This window comes from Ictidomys tridecemlineatus, chromosome 6, assembly GCF_052094955.1.
Source record: "Ictidomys tridecemlineatus isolate mIctTri1 chromosome 6, mIctTri1.hap1, whole genome shotgun sequence".
Classification (NCBI taxonomy): Eukaryota; Metazoa; Chordata; class Mammalia; order Rodentia; family Sciuridae; genus Ictidomys; species Ictidomys tridecemlineatus.
Window position 1 is genome coordinate 185,599,816 of NC_135482.1, and position 21,425 is coordinate 185,621,240.

Below are 21,425 nucleotides of genomic sequence, written 5' to 3' on the forward strand. Positions count from 1 at the left end.
ACAGTAAAATACAGTGTCATTGTCAGCACCACGTGCTCCATGAAGCCTGTCCTGGATCACACCGGCTCCTCACGGAAACACACTAAACACACTCGGGAACGTGACTCCCAGTCCTCTACCTGCCAAGGCTGCTCTGCGGGTGACCCTGTGCATCTGAAAATGCTGAATCAGACAGCCCAGCCCCCTCCTCTTACTCACTTTGTTGCTTTTGGCAAGAAAATTAACCCCCTCTGCACCTCGGTTTCCTTAGCTGGAGGCAGAGAAAGTGGCCGCCTATGATAACGCGGTCAAGGGCTGCTCTTGACTCAAGGAAGCTGCCTGGAAAGACAGGAAACCTTGGGAACTTCTGGGTGGGTCCTGCAGCGGTGAGGACTGCCGGGATGACTTCAGGGAGAGGAAAATGTCCCAGCCCCTCTCGCTGCAGGGACTTTCATGGAAACAGGTAAATGGGGGTAATCTGCTGAGCCCGGGAAGGAAACACAGGATCAGGAGAACAAAGGGAGGCAGATGAGGCCGGAAGTGAGCACTCAGAGAGGAAATGCTGCTCAGACTTCCCACCCACTCGCTCACCAGCTCCCAGGACCAGAGGACACACAGGGCCAGACGGCGGGGAGTGGCCTGCTCCCGCCCAGCTCCCCAGGACGACCCCCTCGAGGACACCCAGCCCCACTCATGAAGACACCTCCCTACACCTGCCAGGTTCATGGCCAAGTTCACCTCTTCTGTCATCTAAACAGGTGAGAAAGGAAACAGCACCTGGGCTTTTCCTGTAAGACCCTGAGGGGGTTCCTCCCACTGACAGGGACCCCTGCTTTTCACCTGTCACCAACTTCTCAAAAGTTGGCAGCTTCTGAGACAGGAAATCAAAATGGCTTCGAGATCATCTGAAGTGTCCCAGTCAGAGTTCAAGCTAACCAACTAAACCAACTAAACCCTCGGGGCTACCTGTGCCACCCCGGATGCGTCCCATCATGGCTATCACTCTCCTGCCTCACTCTGCCCTTCAGTAAAAAGGCCAGTTCCTGGAAATCAAAGACAATCGATTCCCTCTCCAGGACCCTGAGCTGGCTGCTCTGTGGGATCCCTTCCGGTTGTACCATATACTTCCTGTAAAGGGACTCTCCGAAAATACGCCTCCTCTTTGCAGGAAAGGGATCCTCTCGAGGATCTGTGGAGATGAGGCAGCTTTGTGGAATTTTCCTTGAAGAGACACTTCAAGGCAGCCCCTCACAGAAAGAACCCAAGTCCCGGAGAGAGAGGCAAGGGGATGGAGAGGAAGAGAGATCCTATTTTGGATTACTCAAAGGAGCTAATTTTCTTTTTCTTTTTTTATTTATTATTTGTAGAGGGACACAATACCTTTATTTTATGTATTATTTGTATGTGGTGCTGAGGATCAAACCCAGGGCCTCGCATATGCCAGGCAAGCACTCTACCACTGAGCCACAACCCCAGGCCTAATTTTGTTTAAAAATTTTAAAAAAAGAAGAAGAAGAAGAAACAGCAGCAGCAGCAGTACCACATGATATTCTAAAGGGGGAAAGGAAAGAGGGTTTTGGGTTTGCCCAAGAGAACAACCTCTCTTTTCTCAATTATTAACCATGGATACCCTAAGGACCTATATGGGGTTTTCCAAAAAGCAAGTTTGGAAATTTGCATACAGCTGGAAAGGACAAAGTTCAGAGCAAAAGCCTGAGTCATGCCACCTTCTCAGAGAGCACAACCACTTACACTGGACAGCCTTCTGCCAGGGACGCTCCCCCACCTGGCCTTGGGGGACTCACCAACAAAAACAGTGATCTTACTTCAAGTGCAATAATTAGACTTGGAACAGGGGAACTGCTTGTCCAGGCTCAGAACATGCTCTCCTCCTCTGTACTGATCCAGAAGATAGCACTGCGAAGGGTTTACAGGGATAGGATAGGCTGCACACCTGAAGAGTTTTAGGAATCATACCTCAATGAGCAGGCCGAGCACAGGGTCAGAGTCCTTGGTGAACTTAGTCTCCTCAGAAAAATCACCACTCTACCAAGAAGCTCTTGTTCCTGACAGCCAGTGGGACCAGTGCAGCCAAGGCCTCTGCAGGGCACCGGGTTCCATAAGTCTTCTCAGGCTGCCGTAAAAAAGTCAGACAGCCCGAGCGGCTTACACTCTCACAATCCTGGTGGCTAGAAGTGCAAGGTCAAGGTGGCAACGGGTTGTTTTCTTCGGAGGCCTCTGCCCTGGGATTAGAGATGGCTGTCTTCTCTCTGCATCTTCAAATCCTCTTGCCTCTGTACGTTGGTGTCCAAATTTCCTCTTCTTACAAGAACATCAGTCGGACTGGATCAGGATCCACTCTAATTTACTCTCCATTGCCCCCTTAAAGACGCTTGTGCCTAAATACAACCCCATTCTAAAATACTAGAGGTGGAGCTTTGAACACACGCATTTTTGAAGGCCACAATTCCACCATGACAACTCAAGTGCTGGAAAAGACAAATCTAGCTCTGCTGGAGAACCAGGTTCTCCCTGGAGCCCATGTGAAACTGAGACACAGAAAAGACCCAGTGTGGGACAGGAGGGCTTGGGTCATCCTGAAAGCACAGTGGCCTTCTTGGTTTGCTCAAGAGGAGGCTCTTCAGCTGTGGCTTATGATAGGTCCCGAAATCAGTTCAGTGGGTCTGACCATGATCGGCACTTTATTTTGTTTAATGAAATCAAATAGAAAATATCCCCTTAGGGCTGGGGCTGGGGCTCGGTGGCAGACCGCTTGCCTAGCATGTGCAAGGCACTGGGTTTAATCCTTAGCATCACATAAAAATAAAGGGTTTTGTAGATGCTGTCCATCTACAACTACAAAAAAAAATGTTTTTAAGAATACCAGTGTATGGGGCTGGGGATGTGGCTCAAGCGGTAGCGCGCTCGCCTGGCATGCGTGCGGCCCGGGTTCGATCCTCAGCACCACATACAAACAAAGATGTTGTGTCCACCGAGAACTAAAAGTAAATATTAAAAACTCTCTCTCTCTCTCTCCTCTCTCACTCTCTCTTTAAAAAAAAAAAAAAAAAAAAAGAATACCAGTGTATTATAGTGACTAATTCATAAAATAAGAATTGTTTTTCGCAACTTTTGTTTCTGTTAAAATACACATACATTAAATGTGAGAAAAAAAGAATTCAGGTGTCTTGGGTCATCATATAAAATTTGTAGAACAGGATGAAAACATTTTTTAAAAACTGGACTCCTTGGGCTGGGGATGTGGCTCAAGTGGTAGCGCGCTCGCCTGGCATGCGTGCGGCCCGGGTTCGATCCTCAGCACCACATACAAACGAAGATGTTAAAATTCTCTCTCTCTCTCTCTCTCTCTCTGTCCCCCTCTCTCTCCCACTCTCTCTTTAAAAAAAAAAAAAAAAGTAATTCCAAAAAAAAAAAGTAATTCAAAAAAAAAAAAAACTGGACTCCTCGCTTTCCTCCGCTACAGACAGCATGATCATTTTTTCTGCTGGGTATCTCATGCTGAAAGGCAGAAGATGAAGCCTGGAGACTCTCAATCTCCACAGCTTGGATTCAAATCCTGGTTTTGCCAGTCACTAGCTGTGTGACCTCAGGAAAGTGTCTTCACCTCTCCATAACTCAATTTATTCACTTTTAAACAGGACATGATAAAGCGGCACCTCAGAATTGTTGGGAGGATTAAATGAGTTAACTTGCATAAAGCACATAGCAGGAACCGCACAGGTGTTTGCTGTTGATGATGACATCACTCATCCCCGAAGCTGTCCCAGGTCCCACTTTGCCAAGGGGCAGCCACTCACACTTCCAATCCCTGACCCTCAGCTCCAGTCCTAGACCCTGCTAACCACGGGTGCCTCTGGCTTTGACCAAGTTTTTTAAAACAATTTTCATTGTCTAGGGATCGAACCCTCCAGACTAGAGCAGTGCGATCAACAGAACTTTCTACAATGATGGACCAACCGGCTCTAGACCTACAGGAAGGGAGGGAGCAAGTTGGGATTTCTTTTATCCCTGTAATTAGCATCTCTTCCACTAGAGGGAAAGCAGATGGTCGGATCACAATTAGTTGCAAGTGTCAGCAAAGTTGTCCTAGTTGTTTGCTCAAGCATGGTATCCAAGTGCCATGTGCCAGGGCCCACACAGGCACTGGGGACACACAGTGACTAGTGCACAGGCAGGACCTGAGCACGGAGCAGTCACTGAGGCCCTGGCTAACCCAACCTTCCCAGCAGACACCCCCAGTGTGGCATCCAGCAGAGGCTCACAAGTACTTATAGAGCCCCCCTCCCCCCCCTCTAGGAAGGGGCCTGGGCTCACTCTCCACTCTGACCCCAGCACCTAGGACCCAGAGGTGGCATCACGTAGCATCAGAGAGCAAGGACTCTGAGCTACGCCACAGACCTGGCTGGGAGGCTCAGCTCTGCCACTCCCAGGCTGTGACTTTGGGAAATCACAGAACCTAGCAGGTTTGTTATGAGGATTAAATAAACTAGTCTTTATAAGGTACCGAAATAGTTCTCAGCCTATAGTAAGTGCTGCTCAACACTTTTAAAAAATAAAAAGCACCTGACATACAGCAGGTCCACATTCTTGGAATAATGGACTAAAAGTTGGTTGATGGGCAGGTGTTCAGCAACAGGGTACTGGACAGGAGGAGCATGGGCTAAAGCAGGGGAACAGCAGGCAATGGATGCAGCAGGGCAGGAACAGCTCACTGAGTGCCCGGGGAATGTGGGTAATTGCAAAGGAAGAAAGCCTAGCTGGGCCCATGCCAAGAGAGCATCGAACACCAAACAAGACACCGTGGTAGCTCCGGAGCACAAACCTGGGCTCTGCAGAGAAGAAGCCCGCAGTGTGTGGGGCTGGAATCAGGAATCCCTGAGACCTCTAGTCAAGACACTGCATGGACCAAACTCCCTGTCACCGACCAGACACTTCCCCACATTCAGACTACTACAAAGTGCAAACCTGGTAACCAAGTGAGGCAGTGCCATTCCTGGAAAAGGGGATGCCAGCCAGCAGAGCTGAGTGGGGCCGTTTCCGCCATGTTGCTCATCTGTGGAACTCTAGACAGGCAACATACCTTTATTTTATTTGTTCATCTTTATGTGGTGCCAAGGATCGAACCCAGGGCCTCACGTGTGCTAGGCAAGTGCTCTGCCACTGAGCTACAGCCTCAGGCTTCCAGAAGCTTTCTTTAAGGATGGAGCAACACCTACTTATAATTTTCAATATATTTCCACAGAGAGTGATCCAGGTCTGGGCATGAATTAAAGGCCCCTCTGCTGCATTTTTTTAAAAGACAGCTTCATTTCTAGTGGGCAGTCAACAAACGGGTTACTCACCACAGATGGATATTACACGCTGCACTACTTCCATATTATTTCCCTGCCGGCTTGCCCTGCTTGACTGGAGAGAGGCAAGAAAAATAAGTCAAGAAACTTTATCGTATCGTCCTTAAAATATAATCTTGAAAGGGCTGAGGCTGTAGCTCAGTGGTAGAGCGCTTGCCTAGCAAGTGTGAGGCCCTGGGTTCGATCCTCAGCACCACATAAAGATAAATAAGTAAAGGTACTGTGTCCATCTACAACTAAAAAAAAATATTTAAAAAAAAAAAGAATACATTACCTGGGGTTGGGAGTATCACTGATAGAGCACAAGCTTTTGCACGCATGAGGTCCTGGGCTTGATCCCCAGTGTTACATAGACACACACACACACACACACACACACACACACACACACACACAAAGAATGCCTTATCTACTTTACAGTGAACAAACTATGGTGCTTAATGAACACTCAGAATTCACATAAGTGCCACCTTTGGGTTCTGCAATACTGAGACCCCTTTAAGCCCAGGCTACCATGTTAAGACATTGTGGTCACCCATATGCTCTAGAACAGGTCAAACACCTGTGGAGCTGTTGAGGGATCATTCCAACAGGTGACAGGAACAGAGTAATCAATTATGTCCAGTACATATCTCATTCACATCCTGACAAATAAGATACACCAGTAAAGATCTGCAGATAAATCTGATTTATCATATGAGTAATCTTACACTCACAAGTGTGAAATTCCTATTCTATTCACCTTGTGAGCTCAATCAATATCTGGTGCAGGGTGAAGAAATAAACACAGGGACAAGGAATTTGATGGACCTGACTATTCACAGCTCCTTCCTACCTGGCTGACCCTCTGCATGTTACCTGACTCTCTAGCCTCAGTTTCTTTCACCTGTAACATGAGGACAGACCCAACTTCAACAAGAGGTGACTATAAAGATCAAAGGATTCAATATCTCTAAGATCCCTGGCAAACAACCAACCCCCCTTGCCCCACTGCCACCTGCTGGGCACCCTCATGGATGACCATGTTCCATTGTGATCATGGTTTTCATGGTTTGAGATCAACAAGAAAGAAACCTAAAATGAGTTAGGGATGAGGGCAGTTGGGAACCCTCATCCAGAAAAATGGAAATACATACTGAAATGTTTCTGACCTTTGGGAAGCTGCTAAGTCAGTGGTCCGGGGTTATCAGTGTCCATCAAAACCTCCAAAGAAAACTTTTAAAAATACCGATGCTGCCAGGCACTGCGCACACACCTGTAACCCCAGCAACTCAGGAGGCTGAGGCAAGAGGATTGCAAACCCTGAATATTTACTACCTAGCTTTTTCCAGAAAATGTTTGCTGACCCGTGTTCTGGACATCTGATAGAGCAGTGGGCAAAACAGGTAACAGACAGACCCTATAAATAAAAGAGCATGGCCGGGAAATGTTATTTATAAAAACAGGCAGTAGGCTGGATTGGACTGCAGGTCTAGTCTGCCAAGCTTTGGTTAGAACATTATCTAGAACACAGCCAGCCCTCAAGATAGCCAGGTGCAGCAACACACTCCTGTAATCTAAGCAGCTTGGGAGGCTGAGGCAGGAGGACTGTAACTTCAAGGGCAACCTCAGCAATTTAGAAAGACTCTCTTAAAATAAAAAATAAAAAGGGCTGGGGATGTAGCTCAGTGATAAAGCACTCCTGGGTTCAATCCCCTGTAACCCCCCTCCAAAAAAAAATTGTATAAACATTGAATAAGTTAGGTAAAACACTACCCTTGGTCAGATCATAGGTAGAATATTATGTCACATTAACATAAAGACATTACTAAACTGCAGATCATTTGGTTTAACCATATGGATGAGGGTATGGAAACCCTGCCATCCAAGGGCAGCATGGGAACTGGAAACACTGTTCTTCAAGACAAGGTTTAATGAGGACCATGAGACCTGCCAGAATACCAGAAAGGCCAGCATGTGAAGGAAGGTAAATCAAATTGACTTAAGTGGAGACCACAGACAAAGGAGTAAAACAGCATAGAAACTACCCAGTATGGCTCAAGCGGTAGCACGCTGGCCTGGCATGCGTGCGGCCCGGGTTCGATCCTCAGCACCACATACAAAACAAAAAGATGTTGTGTCTGCCGAGAACTAAAAAATAAATATTAAAAATAAATTCATTCTCTCTCTCTCTCTCTCTCTCTCTCTCTCTCTCCCCCCTCTCTCTTTAAAAAAAAAAGAAAAAAGAAAAAAGAAACTACCCAGAAAGAAAACCATGGCTCGCACCCTCTAATCCTGGCATCCTGATCTGGGGCCTTGAGAGTCCGACAAGTAATTTCCCCACTGCCCAGTCCTCAAAGGACTCCTGTACTGAGTGTGGCCTGGAAGAAGAGCTCTCCCTTTGATCTAGTACAGGTTAAGTATCCCTTCTCAAAAATGCATGGGGCCAGATTACCGCAGATTCCAGTTCTTTGGATTTTGGAATTTTACATAAGTTTGATGGGTGAACAACCCTGTCGTGGTTTGGATGTGAGGAGTCTCCCAAAAGCTCCTATGTTAATGCAGAGGTGAAATGATTGGACTGTGGTGCCCAACCTCTCTGGACCTCCCCATCCTCACTGAGAAGCATGATACGTTGTCATATTGAGAACTAAACTGCATGAGAGTTATACGCTAAACTGAGTCAAGTTCAGAGCCTTCAGGCAGCATTCTCTAGGCATTTGTGATCCAGAGTATTATTAGCAAAATGAATCCATCTGATCCATGCCTCTCAATGTGTGGCCTGAGGATGTTAGGTGAATTAACTATTAAAATGCAGATTCCCAGGACAGACTTAACAGAATCATAATATACCTGGGGGGTGGGGTAGGAGAACCTGGCATCTGCCTTTTTTTTTGGGGGGGGTGTCAGGGATTGAACCCAGGGGTCCTTTACTGCTGAGCCACATTCTCAGACCTTTTTTATATTTTATTTTTAGATAGTCTTGCTAAGTTGCTTAGGGCCTCGATAAGTTGTTGAGGCTGTTTAACTTGAACTTGTGGTCCTCCTGCTTCAACCTCCTGAGTCACTGGGATTATACATGTTCATCACCACACCAGGCTCCCTGCAGCTGCATATTTAACAGCAGCTGGAAAACACTGCTGATGCAGATAAGTACAACCTTTAACATCTAGAGAAAATCCCATGCTAACCCTCTGCTGACTTTCATTTTCAGTTATCTTTAGGAATACTCATAATGAAAAGATAACAAAAGGACTAATCTTTAATGGATGGAAAACTTATCTTCCTCCTTCTGGAGGGCAGGAACCTTTTCTCTCCTCAAAAACATGGCCCTCTTTAGGACTATTATAAATAAGGAAATAACTGCTAATTATGAAAAGCTGACCAAGGCTAGAACCAGGCTTCAGGCATCCACCAGCCCCCAGAACTTCCTGGGCTCTCCTGAGTCCTTAACTCTGACAGGTTGAGAGGCATTAACCATCCTCTCCCAGAAGATTCACTCACACACAGCCACCCTGAATTGTCAAGGTCAAGGCCAAGGTCAATGACAGGACTGAGTGAGTTCAATTTCAAATCCTAGACTTCCTGCCAATGCTCTGAGCTTTCACCTCTTCACCAGTCACACACACTGACTCAAAGAAATGCCTGCAGGGGCTCACAACTCATAGAGGAACGGCAAGGAGGCAGCTCCTGGTGATCGTGACCCATGGGGTTCCTTGGCCCCATGGAAAAGCTGTAAGGATGACTTAGGATGAAGCTCACCACATCCCTGGTACCCAGGCTCCACAACCCAGCAACAGCAGAGCACTGGACCAGGAAGTACACCTCAAGGAGGCAGGACAATCAACATAATCAGGGCCTCAAGGGGACTCAGAAAAACAAACTATCCACCTGACACATTGCAAGGGACACTAGTTGACACCTCTCATGCAGGGCTAACAGGACAAAGGAAAAGGAAAGAAAAATAAAGGAGATTCAAATTCTAAAATATGTTACACTATAAAGAATTAGCAGCAAATTTTAATACACCTTTGGGGGTGTACCCTTGTCTTGTTTGAGGCTATAATTATTATATAAAATTGCCAAAAGTCAAACCATGCTTAAGGGAGAAGAAATCAGGTAAAAGAGCCCTGGAAAGCTAACTCAGCCTCCGTCTACAATATTTGGACTTCTGACTATTAATGAAGAATAATAAGAGATGCATGTAGGAGATATTCCAAAAATGGTACCAAATATTAAAATTCCACTTCTATGCACTAACTGAGGGCCTCAGGACGCCAAGCTCTCGAAGCCATTTACATTTCTACCCTTATGTCATCAGCTTTCTCTAAGATGGGTCTCCAGAGAGTCTATATTGTCACCAGTGGCAGTTTCTACAACAGTTCGGGCTTTGCAAGATGACATCTCACCAACTCAGACAAAGCCAGCAACGCGGAGCAAGGACCTAACCATTCTCTGCAGACCAAATGCATCTGGCTCCAGGATCCACTCAATAACCCCCTTTAGGAAAAGCTTCACTGTTAACCTTCCACCTGCTGCTAACCCAAGACCTCCTCACCAGAGGCCAGGCAGAGGAGGCAGAGCTCACCCAAGAGGCTTGCTGCACAGCAGGGAGTGGCACGATTCCTGGGAGTCTCAAGGGCTTGGACTATTCATCTCATGCTCAGCTGGACAGGGTTCAAAAATCATACCACCCGTTTTCAGTTACAGAGGAGAAAAAAATTCAACAGTGATGAGAAAATGTGCCATTTTAGAAAAAAATGGGCCTACCTTATATTAAATACAAAAAGAAATTCTAACTGCCTTCATTTTTTTTTTAGGAATGCAATAAGAAAATAGCTAACAGAAAATGCATAGATACAGGTGATCCTGGAAACTTAATCAGATATATTAATAGGGCTGGGCGTGTAGCTCAGTAGTAGGATGCATGTTTAGCCCACCCAAGGCATTCACCCCAAAGCCCCAATGCATGAGCGCGCGCGCGCACACACACAAATTGTGTTGAGAGCCACAGTTTAGTGGGAATAACGCCTGGCATTTTGCTAGAGGGAATGGTTGAAAGGTTACCCTGCTCCTAGATTAGGGCAGCACTGGGATTAGGGCGGATCCTGGGGGCGGACAGGGCGGATCCAGCTGCCTCAGGCACCAGCTACTCTGGAGTTCCCTTTGGAGTTCCTGTTGAGTTCTCACAGGGTTCTGGGAGAATTGGTGAGCGGAGGCCTGTGGAGGGAGTATGTTCCCAGGAAGTGTGTGTAGGGTGCCGGTGTGAGTTCGGGAATAAAGAGTTGCTTTCTGAACTACAAGGCTTTGTGGCGGCTCGGTTATATGTGCCCAGCCAGACTGGCAAAATTGCACCAAAATATGGGCATAAATAAACATGTGTAATCATTAGAAATAAATGATGTTCAACAATAATGAAATACTGAACAAATTTTAGTCATTATCATCTGTACAATATTTAGTACTATGAATGATAACCATCAAAAATTAAGAAGAAATTAGGGGCTGGGGATGTGGCTCAAGCGGTAACGCGCTCGCCTGGCATGCGTTCGGCCCGAGTTCAACAAAGATGTTGTGTCCGCTAAAATAAATATTAAAAAATTAAAAATAAATATTAAAAATTCTCTCTCTCTCTCAAAAAAAAAGAAATCAAGATTCAAAACTATTTACAGTTTTATAAAAAGCACGAGTGTATGAGTATGTGTGCTGACGTGTGAAGATGTTTAGGGCCAAAAAACAGTTTAGGGCGAAGACCAACTGAAACAGCCACTGTACCCAGATGACAGAAATTATCCTTATTCCTTTCCTGTTTCAAGTTTTAAATTTCTTGCAGAAATAGAAAACAAAATATTGTTTTCAAAAATCCACAACCATTATTAATAGCCATAATGTATGGCCCAAATCCAAACTGCGTTATGAATACACCAAAATTCCAGTGGCACGTTTTGTATTAAAGTCAGTAAGCTAGTTACTGGCATCATTTGGGTAGGCAGCTACAAGTTCAGAAAGCAGATGAAATTTGAGAAGAAAATCAAACACCCAATAAGAAGATAAAGAATCAGTTTTTCTCTAAGGTGGGCATTTCTCCAGGAGGCTGCAAGGTGGGATACACAAGGATAGCACTAAGTGGCCTCAGACTTTACAACTTCTCAAACTACAGAAGGTAAGTAAATACAGGATGACCAGTTGACTCTCCAGTCACAACCCTTTTAAAAGTAAAACAATGGAACAGCAAGGTCCACAGAAGTAGGTTAAAGCTGTGAGCCAACAGCCAACCTTAACCTTAAATTAGTCCCACCTGGAATACACACACATACACACACACACACACACACACACACACACAGAGTTTCTGGTTTTACTGAACCAGTCTGGAATAGATGCTAGAGACTTTGTATCTCTAACAAGGTCCCAGCAGATGCTAATGCTGAAAATCTGAATGCCCCACTTTGAGAAACGCCCCAAAAGACGTTTCATGGTCATCATCTCCAAAAAATAGGAATGTCAGCCAGGCAGAAGACTGAGGCAGGAAGATTGCAAGTTCAAAGTCAGCCTCAGCAACTCAGTGAGGCCCTAACTAACTGAAGGAAACCCTGTCTCAAAATAAAAAATAAAAAGGGCTAGGAATGTGGTTCAGTGGGTAAGGACTTATGGATTACATCACTGGTACCCCCACCCCACCCCACCCCACCCCCAAAAAAACAGGAATGTTAAGAACTTCCCCTGAGAAACTCCAGCCCCCTCAGTGCACTCAGGAGCAAACTCCCCAATGAAGCCACTCAGCCCAGCAGTTAGGACTATCCAGGTGGGGACTGTGTTCCAAACCTTAGTAGCAGTGTGATCCTAGGCAACTTCACCAAAATATCTCAGCTTGAGTTCAAATGTAAATAGAGGTAATGGTTTCTTCCCTTCCAACAGGGAAACAAAAATGGTGCCCACCCAGTCATCAACTCGTTACCTTCCCATTTCCCTGAATCTATCTACATTTTTTTTAAATGACAGGATGTCACTTTGTTGCCCACACTGGTCTCAAACTTCTGGGTTCAAGTTATCCTCCTGCCTCAGTGTCCCAAGTAGCTGGACTACAGAGATTCACCACCAGGCCTGGCTTTCCCTGTGCCTACATTCTGAAAACCCACAAATGGAATGTGAATGGAGAGTTCTGTGAGCTGCCTGAAGGAGACAGTCTGCCTACTTTGAGTTCTGTTTTATGTTAACCACACCCATATTCCTTCCTCCACCACACCCCTCTTTCTCCCTAAGGGCCTCCAATCTGCCAAGAGCAGGTCCTTGAACCTCTGAATACACCACAACTAAGACAAGAATAGGCGACTAGTTTTCTTGGGATTCCCTAGGTTTTCCATTAAAAAGGAAATACCAGAATATGTGGGAAAGATGAAAGAACAGAGGTCAAGAAACAAAAGCTATTCTAACAACCAAGTGTGATTAAATCCCAAAGGCTCCGGTCCACAGTAGTAACCAGGCTGCTAGATGCAAATCTTTAGTTAATAGGCCCCTTTATCTAAGATCTTTATCACCTATTTCCTCCAGCAAGGTGGGTAAGGTTGGGCACCTCCCAGCTCTGGACCACCAGGGTTTTAAGAAAAGAGTTTGTATCAAGCCCATAGATCACCTCTCCCAAGACTAGACAGCCCACACCCAGAGTAGTCCTCAAAGACAGAAATGAAGATTCCACCAAAAAGGGAAAGGGTCTGGTCAAAGACATACTCCAGAGTGGCTATGAGTGTCCCCGCCAAAAGCAAAACGTGGAGGCAGTTTCTGTTCAAGTATAATGTCCCCATTCATCCATTTAAAATAGTAATAGCCTTATTTTACATGAAACCTGTCATAACTAGGTACCACGACACAACACACCGATAGAAAGCCAGGGTCACAGAGACCAGGGATTCAGACACTCAGTCACAGACACTCGGGCACACACAGGCGGAGCAGGTGCAGCAGGAATGAGTCGTGCAGTAGGGAGAATCAGAGGGGTAGGGGACACCATTGGGAGACGGCACTAGTGGTTCCAGGACGGTAATCAGGCTGCGAAAAGGGCATAATTACAGCTGCTTATTTAAACTGGGGGGGGGAAAAAAAGTGCATTTTAATGCGGAAGAGCTGCGAATCCCCGGCGGTAGGTGGGCGTGTGGGAGCCCGGGGGTCCCGGGGATGCTTCCGCAGAGCAAGATTCCGTCTCCAGGCAGACTCGATCCCTGCCTCCGCACCTCCCGCTGGCCATCGTCCTCTGGAGGGGCCTCCACCTGCGCCCGCCACCAGGTCCCTGCGTCCCCCTCCACCATCTCCGCGAGTCCCCCTCCCCGGCGCACACGCCGCGCACCGGCCGCGCACAGGAACGCGCCCGCTCCCGGGAACGGCGACGCGGCATCGGGCACGAGCCGGGCGGCGGCGGCGGGAGGTACTCACCAAAAGAACACGCGCGAGCAGAGGTTGGCGTCCTGCAGCGGGTTGGGCTTCACCTCCGGGTGCACGGGCAGCATCTTGCCTCCGGGCTGGGGCGCGCGGATCGGGCGGCGGTGGCTGGCGAGCTCCTGCTCCTGGGATGCTGCAGCTCGGGCAGTCGCGCCGGTCCGCTCGGCGGGAGCCAGACAATCAGCCGCTTCCGGGAACCGGGCGCCGGCGGCACGCCCCGTCCCCGCCTCCCGGGCCGCCTCGGGGAGCCAGCTACGCGCCGCCGCCGCCGCCGCAGCCGCTGTCGGGAGCCCAGAAGCGGCGAGCCCAGCGCGAGAGCACCCAAGGGCCCTGAGGCCGTCCGCTCAGGGAGCCGAGGGCCGTGCACAGGTGCCGGGTGAGGGCCGCGGAGGCGCCTGAACAGAGGGGCCACGCGGGCCACGCAGCACAGCACCCGGCGCGGAGGCACCCACGTGCTGGAACCAGGACCCGGCAGCAGACTTTACAGAAGTTCGAGATCAGCGCCAAGGAACCGACCCTGAAGGTGGCGAGGGCGGTGCTGGATCCGCCCGCCCCTCCTGCTCAGAACCGCCCCCTCGGCTGAGGGTTTCCAAAGACCTGGAGAAAGCTGCTGGGCGGCTTCGGCAGCCCGCCCCCTGGCGCGCTGCCCTCCTCTGGACCAAACCGGGCGCCTTGGGAGGTTCTCCAACCTGCGGGCCAAGCATTTGACCTTGGACCGCTTGGACCGCTTGGACCGCAGCAAGGTTTAGCGTAGATTATCTTTGTAGAGCAGCGAGACCGAAAGACAGGCAGGTAACGTGAGGTTAGAATTTAAATGGTTTGGGAAGATAAAGGAATGCTGTCACTGGGAGGGCTTTTGGCACCCTGAGCTTTGGAACCTCTGAGCTTTTCTCTGCCCGCCTAGGTTGGAGGAAGGAGATATTCGGACAGACACTCCTGCTGTACCATCTTTTTATTGGCGCCCTGAAAGCCTAGCAGAATAACGGTGGCAAAAATGACAAAGGATACAGATTACATACATTTCTCGGTGTCTTACCTCGCTTTTGACCGTGCCTTGTTCAATAAGGTTATCTTTATTTTTCAGAAGAAACGGATTCAAAAGCAGCTGGTCCAAGGTCTTAGGTCAGTAATGATGAAACCTGATTCGTGCGCAAGTCTGAGTGTAATCATGGTCTGGCTCCTTGGGAGATAGTGTGTTTGAAAAGTGCCAGGGTGTTCTGATTGAATGAATGAATGTAGAAATGAATGAACAAAATCTTTTTCCTAGCTTTTGGACCTTCCACTCTTAAGTCCTCAATCACGTGTGTTGCCAACTCGGCAGCTTCTCATCCCTGCAAACCTAAATGAAGAAAGATCAAAGGTTACAAGTTCATGGTGCTAGTAACAAGATCGTTTTATCCTACTCTGATCATTTCTCATATGCATGCACTAAAATGATCTGATTATTAATTTAAAGAAAGCTCCACTGTATCCGATGAGCCAGCCTCACCAATTTAGTAAGACTCTGTCTCAAAATAAAAAGGGCTGGCATTGTAGCTCAGGGGTAAAATGCCCCTGGGTTCAATCTCTAGTACTAAAAAAGGAAGAAGAAAGAAAGAAAATATTACTGTATACAAACATTTATTTAAAAATCAATGCAGCCAGAGGCAGCGGCTCTCAGCTATTCTGGAGCCTGAGGCAGGAAGATTTCCTTGAGCTCAGAGTCCAAGGCCAACCTGGAAAACATAGCTACACCCCATCTCTAAAAAATAAAAGCCAGTCCTGGTGGTACAGGTAATCCCAGGGATTTGGGAGGCTGAGGTAGGAGGATCTCAAGTCTTAGACCAGCCTGGGCTAGTTAGGAAGACCCTGTCTCAAAAATAAATTTTTTTTAAAAAAGGGTTAGGGATACCCAGACATGGTGGAACACCTGTAATCCCAGCAACTCAGAAGACTGAGGCAGGAGGATTGCAAGTTCGAAACCAGCCTCAGCAACTTAGTGAGACCCTGTCTCAAAAATTAAGTGGGCTCTGGGGATGTGGGTCAGTGGTAGAATGCCCCTGGGTTCAATTGCCCATACCACTGAAGCCAGATTTAAAGTTAGGTAGTCAGTGAAGTTAGGTAAATCGGGTCTAATACCGAGTGAAGTCTAAAATGGAGGCCGTGCTGAGAATGACTCAGGGAAAACAGGACAACTCATGGAATGTTAATGAAGTCCCAAAAAGGCCCTAGGCCAAAGTCCACCTCAAAGAAATGTTAATGGAGCCCTGGAAACAGCCCCCAACAGATTTGGAGATAGCCCATCCCAAAAGTCCTTCCTGCCCATTTGGCCCACCTGTGTCCTAATGCTTCCAACCTACATTTCATCACCAAAACTATGAAAAGGGGAAACAACCGCACTTCCACGGATTCCACCTCTTGGGTCCCCTTCCTCTGGGAAAGTCTTTTGTGCTGTCCTTTAATTTTGCTGACCCATAGGGGTTTATTATACTATTTTCTTGATATGTTTGAGATGCATAATACAAAAAGAAAGACAGTTTTAATTTGAATATGGTAAGAAAATTATGATCAATTACCTTCCTTTCTGGATTAGCTGGTTCTCCATTAACGTGGTCTATAAACCACAATAGGTCTCCCTCACCTGATATACAGTGCTCTTTAAAACTCCCTAACTTCCTAGCCCAGGAAATGCTCAGCTACTAGTTCTACTTGAAAGGTGAAGAATTTGTCTGCTAAAGTTAGAAGTGCGCTCTCTATCCCCCACAATGGTGCCAGAACCATAATTAGCAGTCTCCAAACTGCCAAAGCTTTTAGGTTCCTCAGCTTCTGCTGAGTTGTTCTGTTACTGGTTTCTGTTTTTGTTTTGTTTTGTTTTTTAATATACCAAGCTCTTTTGAAGCTTCTTGACATTCTTTTCTGAACATTAACTAATGTGGTATTTAGAAGCAATACTGAAGACTGGTGTCTGATTATAGAGAGAGGACTAGACATAGAACTCTACACATTTCATTGTCACCTGACCTTTCTCACCTTATTTTCCTCAGGTCTATAATGGGAATCAGATTCCCACTCCTCTCTACAGGGTTATTGTGAACTTCATCACTTCAAAATGCCTTCTGAGGACAATATACAAATGAAAGGGGACTTTTCCTTTTTTCTACAAATATTGGGGCTTGGATTGTAAAACTCAGTAGAGCACTTGCTTAACATGTTCAAGGCCCTAGGTTTAATCTTCAGCACTATATTCCTTTGGGGTATTTGACAGCTGGGCCAGGCAATGATGGGAGATGTCTTTAAAAAGACCTTAAATAATTCAATAATGTAACCAAAAATACAGTAATAAGTGTTGGAGAAGAGGAAATTGGAGCACCCACACATCATTGATTGTGATGGAAAATGGCACAGCCACTGGGCAAAACCTGCCAGTTCTTCAAAAAGTTACAGTTATCCAAAAAACTTAACAGCAGAAAAACAAATAACCCATTCAACAAATAGGCGAAGAAACTAAACAGATTCTTCACAGAGGAAGAAATGCAATCGATCAACAAGTATACAAAAAAAATGTTGAACATCTCTAGCATTAGAGAAATGCAAATCAAAACCTATACTGAGATTCCAGCTCACCCCAGTCAGAATGGCAATCATCAAGAATACAAGCAACAATAAATGTTGGCGAGGTTGTGGTGAAAAAGGTATACTCATACCTTGCTGGTGGGACTGAAAATTGGTGCAACCACTATGGAAAGCAGTATGGAGATTCCTAAGAAAACTTGGAATGGAACCATCATTTGACCCAGTCATCCCATTCCTAGGTTTATACCCAAAGAACTTAAAATTAGCATGCTGCAGTGATGCAGCCATATCAATGTTTATAGCAGCTTAATTTACAATAGCTGTTATGGAACCAAACTAGGTGCCCTTCAACAGAAAAATGGATAAAGGAATACACACACACACACACACACACACACACACACTGGAATATTACTCAGCCTTAAAAAAGAATGGAATTATAGCATTTGCCAGTAAATGGATGGAAGTGGAGAATATTATGCTAAGCAAAATAAGCCAATCCCAAAGACCCCAAGGCTGAATGTTTTCTCTGATATGTAGATGCTAATTCACAGTAAGGGGGAGAGAATAGAGGTATTTTGTACTAGACTGATGGGAGGGGTGGGGATAGAATGAACTGGACATTATTACCTTACATACAAATAGGATTACATGACCTGTGTAACTCTACATCGTGTACAACCAGACAAATGAGATGTTATACTCTGTTAAAGTGTGATGTGTCAAAATGCATTCTGCTGCCATGTATAATTAATTAGAACATTTTTTTTAAAGGTGCAGAGTTTTTATCATGTGCATTCCTGGATACACAGAAAAGAAATGAAAACACATCCACATGGGCACAAATGTCATAACGGCATTAGTCATTAAAGTCATAAAGGAAACAGAAATAATAAGTGTGAATCAGCTGATGAAGGAGTAAATAAAACATCACATATCAATGGAATGATTTGTGGATGAACATTGGAAATATGCTAAGTGTGTGTTAGTCATTTTTCCATCTTTGACAAAACACCTAAGAAAGTCAACTGAATGGGAAGAATGGTTTTCTCTGCTAGTTACAGAGGTGGCACGCCATGCTCGCTTGGTCTGGTTGCCTTGGGCCTGTGGTGGCCCAGTATAGCACAGCAGTGGAGAGAGTGGTGGGGGAAGACTGTCCTACTCTTAGTGGTCAGAAAACAGAGGAAGGGCCAGGTTCTCCTCTTCCCCTTCAAGAGTGTGCCCAATGACCTGACTTCCTTTAACTAAGCCCCATCTCATAGATTCTGCCACCCCACTATCACACACAGACTGGCAACCAAGCCTTTAGCATATGGGACTCTGGGGGACATTTACGATCCAAACCAGTCACAAACTACCACACGGTATATGATCCCATCTATATGAAATGTCCAGAATAGACAAATCTACAGACATAGAAAGTAGATTCCTGTTCTCCCAGTAGATGAATTGGGGTGAATAGAGAAAAATGGCGAGGGAGTGCAGGGTTTCTCTTGGTGACAATGGAAATGTTCTAAAATCAGGTTATAATATTGGGTTCTGATGACTAATTTTAGGTCGTGTTATTCTACAACCCTGTGAATGTCCTGCAAAAACTAAGAATAAGTGAAGGGCTCAAAGGTGGAGCTCTGAGAGAATGCTTACCTAGTCTACACCAGGCCCTAGCTTCCCTTCTGGCTCTGCGAAAAAATAAGCATCTTGTATGGCATATGAATTATATCCCTAAAACTGCTACAATTTTTTCAAGGTTCAGTAAATTGTAGATATTTATATTATACCTATATATGTCATCTGAATTATACAGGTTACTAAACATCATTTCTAACTGTGATTTGCACCCAGTATAGAAATTCTGATTCATTTGGTTTGCAGTGAGGTGTGGGCCTTGGTTTGTTTTGTTGTTGTTGTTGTTGTTTATGGGGTTTTTTTTGGCGGGGGTGGGGGGGATGTCTGTGTCTTTTTTTCTTTTTTTAGAACTGGGGGTTGAACCCAGGGCTTTGTGAATACAAGGCATACGCTTTGCCTCTAAGCTACATCCCAGCCCCTGGGAATTTTTTTTTTTTTAATTAAGGCTTTTAAGTGGTATCAAATAGCAGCCAAGGTTGAGAAGGAAATGGAGAGATTATGTGTGCACAATGAGCTTCATAGAGATGTGTACAATAAGTGAATGCCGGACTGCGAGTGTAGCTCAGTAGAACACTTTCCTAGCATGCATGGGCCCTGTGTTTGAGCCCTGCACTGCACTTGATGATGATAATGATATGATGATGATGATGATGATGATGATGCAGGAAATGCTAAAAACACTAATAAGGAAGCATTCCACCTAAAAGGGGGATGAGCAGTCCAGGTTGTGGGATGTGAAATTTCATCTAATATAGAGCTACAAGAGTCACAACACCACCAGGTAGTCAAAGTTCAAGAAGGACAGGGAAATAGTTCCATATCAAAGGAAAGACACAAACAAGACTCTAAATAAGGACCCTAACTTGTCTATTTAGAATATGATGCTTAAAAGCAAGGTATTGGAGTTGATCCTAAAAGCATGGCTCATGGGTTGGATTAGCAAAGGCTTTGTGAGCCACACAAGGGAGATGGAACTGTGCTTTCAATGAAAGGTCTCTGTTTCTGAAAACTAACATTAGTGTGAAAGATAGATTTAGGAGAAAGAATGTAGGTGTGAGGAAGGGGTAAAGTGACAGAGCCATAAGGAACTGGACTGGAGCCAAGTAGGAGGGACCCAGAGTCGAGGACATCAACCCAAGACATTTCTGGAAGAGGAGTCACAGAATTATATCATAGCTATAAGGACCACAGAGCCCAGCACTTAGTAGTTACTCATTGAGTATTTGTTCAACAAATATTGAAAGTCAAGGGGCTGGGGTTGTGGCTCAGTGGTAAAGCACTCACCTAGCAAATGTGAGGTGCTGGGTTCGATCCTCAACACCCCATAAAATAAATAAATAAAGGAATTGTACCCAATTTAAAAAAAAAAAAGAAAAGAAAGTCAAGGTGAGAAGATGGAGATATCAATAATAACTCTGGAATTCTTAGTTTGAGTAACGTAATGGGGGGAAAAAGCAGTGTCATTACAAAAAAGGAGTAAATAAACAGCTTATTAAGTCATGTTAATTTATAAATGTGGCTCTTTAAAAATTCAATTTTTTGTATTGTAATATTCTGGCAATATAATTATGTGTGGAGACATTTGAGACTCAAACTCATGAATGCCACTCTAAAGTAATTTTTTTCCCCAGAACAGTTTTAATAATAGAATAAAAAAAATTGAAAGAAGTTCTCCTTCGTATTTTCCACTTTCTGGCCAACAACCAGAATTCTGTTTATATAGCTCTACTCCCCATAGCCAGCATTGACAGTTAACTTTCTTTGGGGGGACATTTGAGGTTGTTCAGTAATGGACAACTTTCCCCACTACCTGAATTCAGTATTAGTTGGGAGGGGAAAGCACAGGATCAAAGGAATGACAATGTCAACCTTAAATTGAAGCCTGACTGTTTTTTGAGGATCAAGGAGCTTGTTAGAGTTCAATCCCACTACCAACTGCAGCCATCTGGCAATGGCAGAGGCACTCCAGCTTAGGCCTCCCCCAGAAGTGATGCTCGCTGAGCAGATCCAGATTTGCCTTCTCTGCAAACAGGCAGATTTTGAAAAGAGGAATAAAAGAGATACATTGAGCTGAGCATGGTAGCTCACAGCTGTAATCCCTGCAGCTCAGGAGGCTGACGCAGGAGGATCACAAGTTCAAAGCCAGCCTCAGCAAAAGTGAGGCACTAAGCAACTCGGTGAGACCCTGTCTCTAAATAAAATACAAAATAGGGCTGGGGATGTGGCTCAGTGGTTGAATGACCCTGAGTTCAAATCCTGGTATCAAAAAAAAAAAAAAAAAGAGGTACAATGAGGCATCCTTATTCCTTCTTCTAAACTCGTGGGTGAGGGAGGGTTGAGAGTGTTCCCCTAGCAAAGTACCCCATTCAGAAACCCAAAAGGCAGTTTGGCTAACTACATTGTTAAGTCTCCATGAAGTCGTGGGGTAGGAGAGAGACTGTCTAGGAAGAATTCAGCCTTGTCTGATGACTCGTTCTCAAGGTG

General features: G+C 45.6%; 1 protein-coding gene and 1 long non-coding RNA gene across 5 annotated transcripts in view; one reads left to right on the plus strand and one right to left on the minus strand.

The window, feature by feature from the left end:
- The window catches only part of Abcc4 (ATP binding cassette subfamily C member 4 (PEL blood group)), a 224,165-nt gene extending 209,825 nt beyond the window's left edge, over positions 1 to 14,340 (minus strand). Inside the window, exon 1 of one of the 4 annotated variants that reach the window (XM_005317040.5) lies at positions 13,758 to 14,340. In XM_005317040.5, the coding sequence (XP_005317097.2) occupies positions 13,758 to 13,831 (74 nt within the window). In that variant the 5' untranslated portion in view covers positions 13,832 to 14,340. The remainder of the gene's footprint in view (positions 1 to 13,757) is intronic. The other 3 variants (XM_005317042.5, XM_078016213.1, XM_078016214.1) reach the window with 3 other exon arrangements.
- LOC144365190 (uncharacterized) lies at positions 14,195 to 18,285 on the plus strand. Its single transcript, XR_013423474.1, has 2 exons — positions 14,195 to 14,885; positions 16,787 to 18,285. It is a non-coding gene; the product is annotated as an uncharacterized LOC144365190 (long non-coding RNA).
- The last annotated feature ends 3,140 nt before the right edge of the window (positions 18,286 to 21,425 follow it).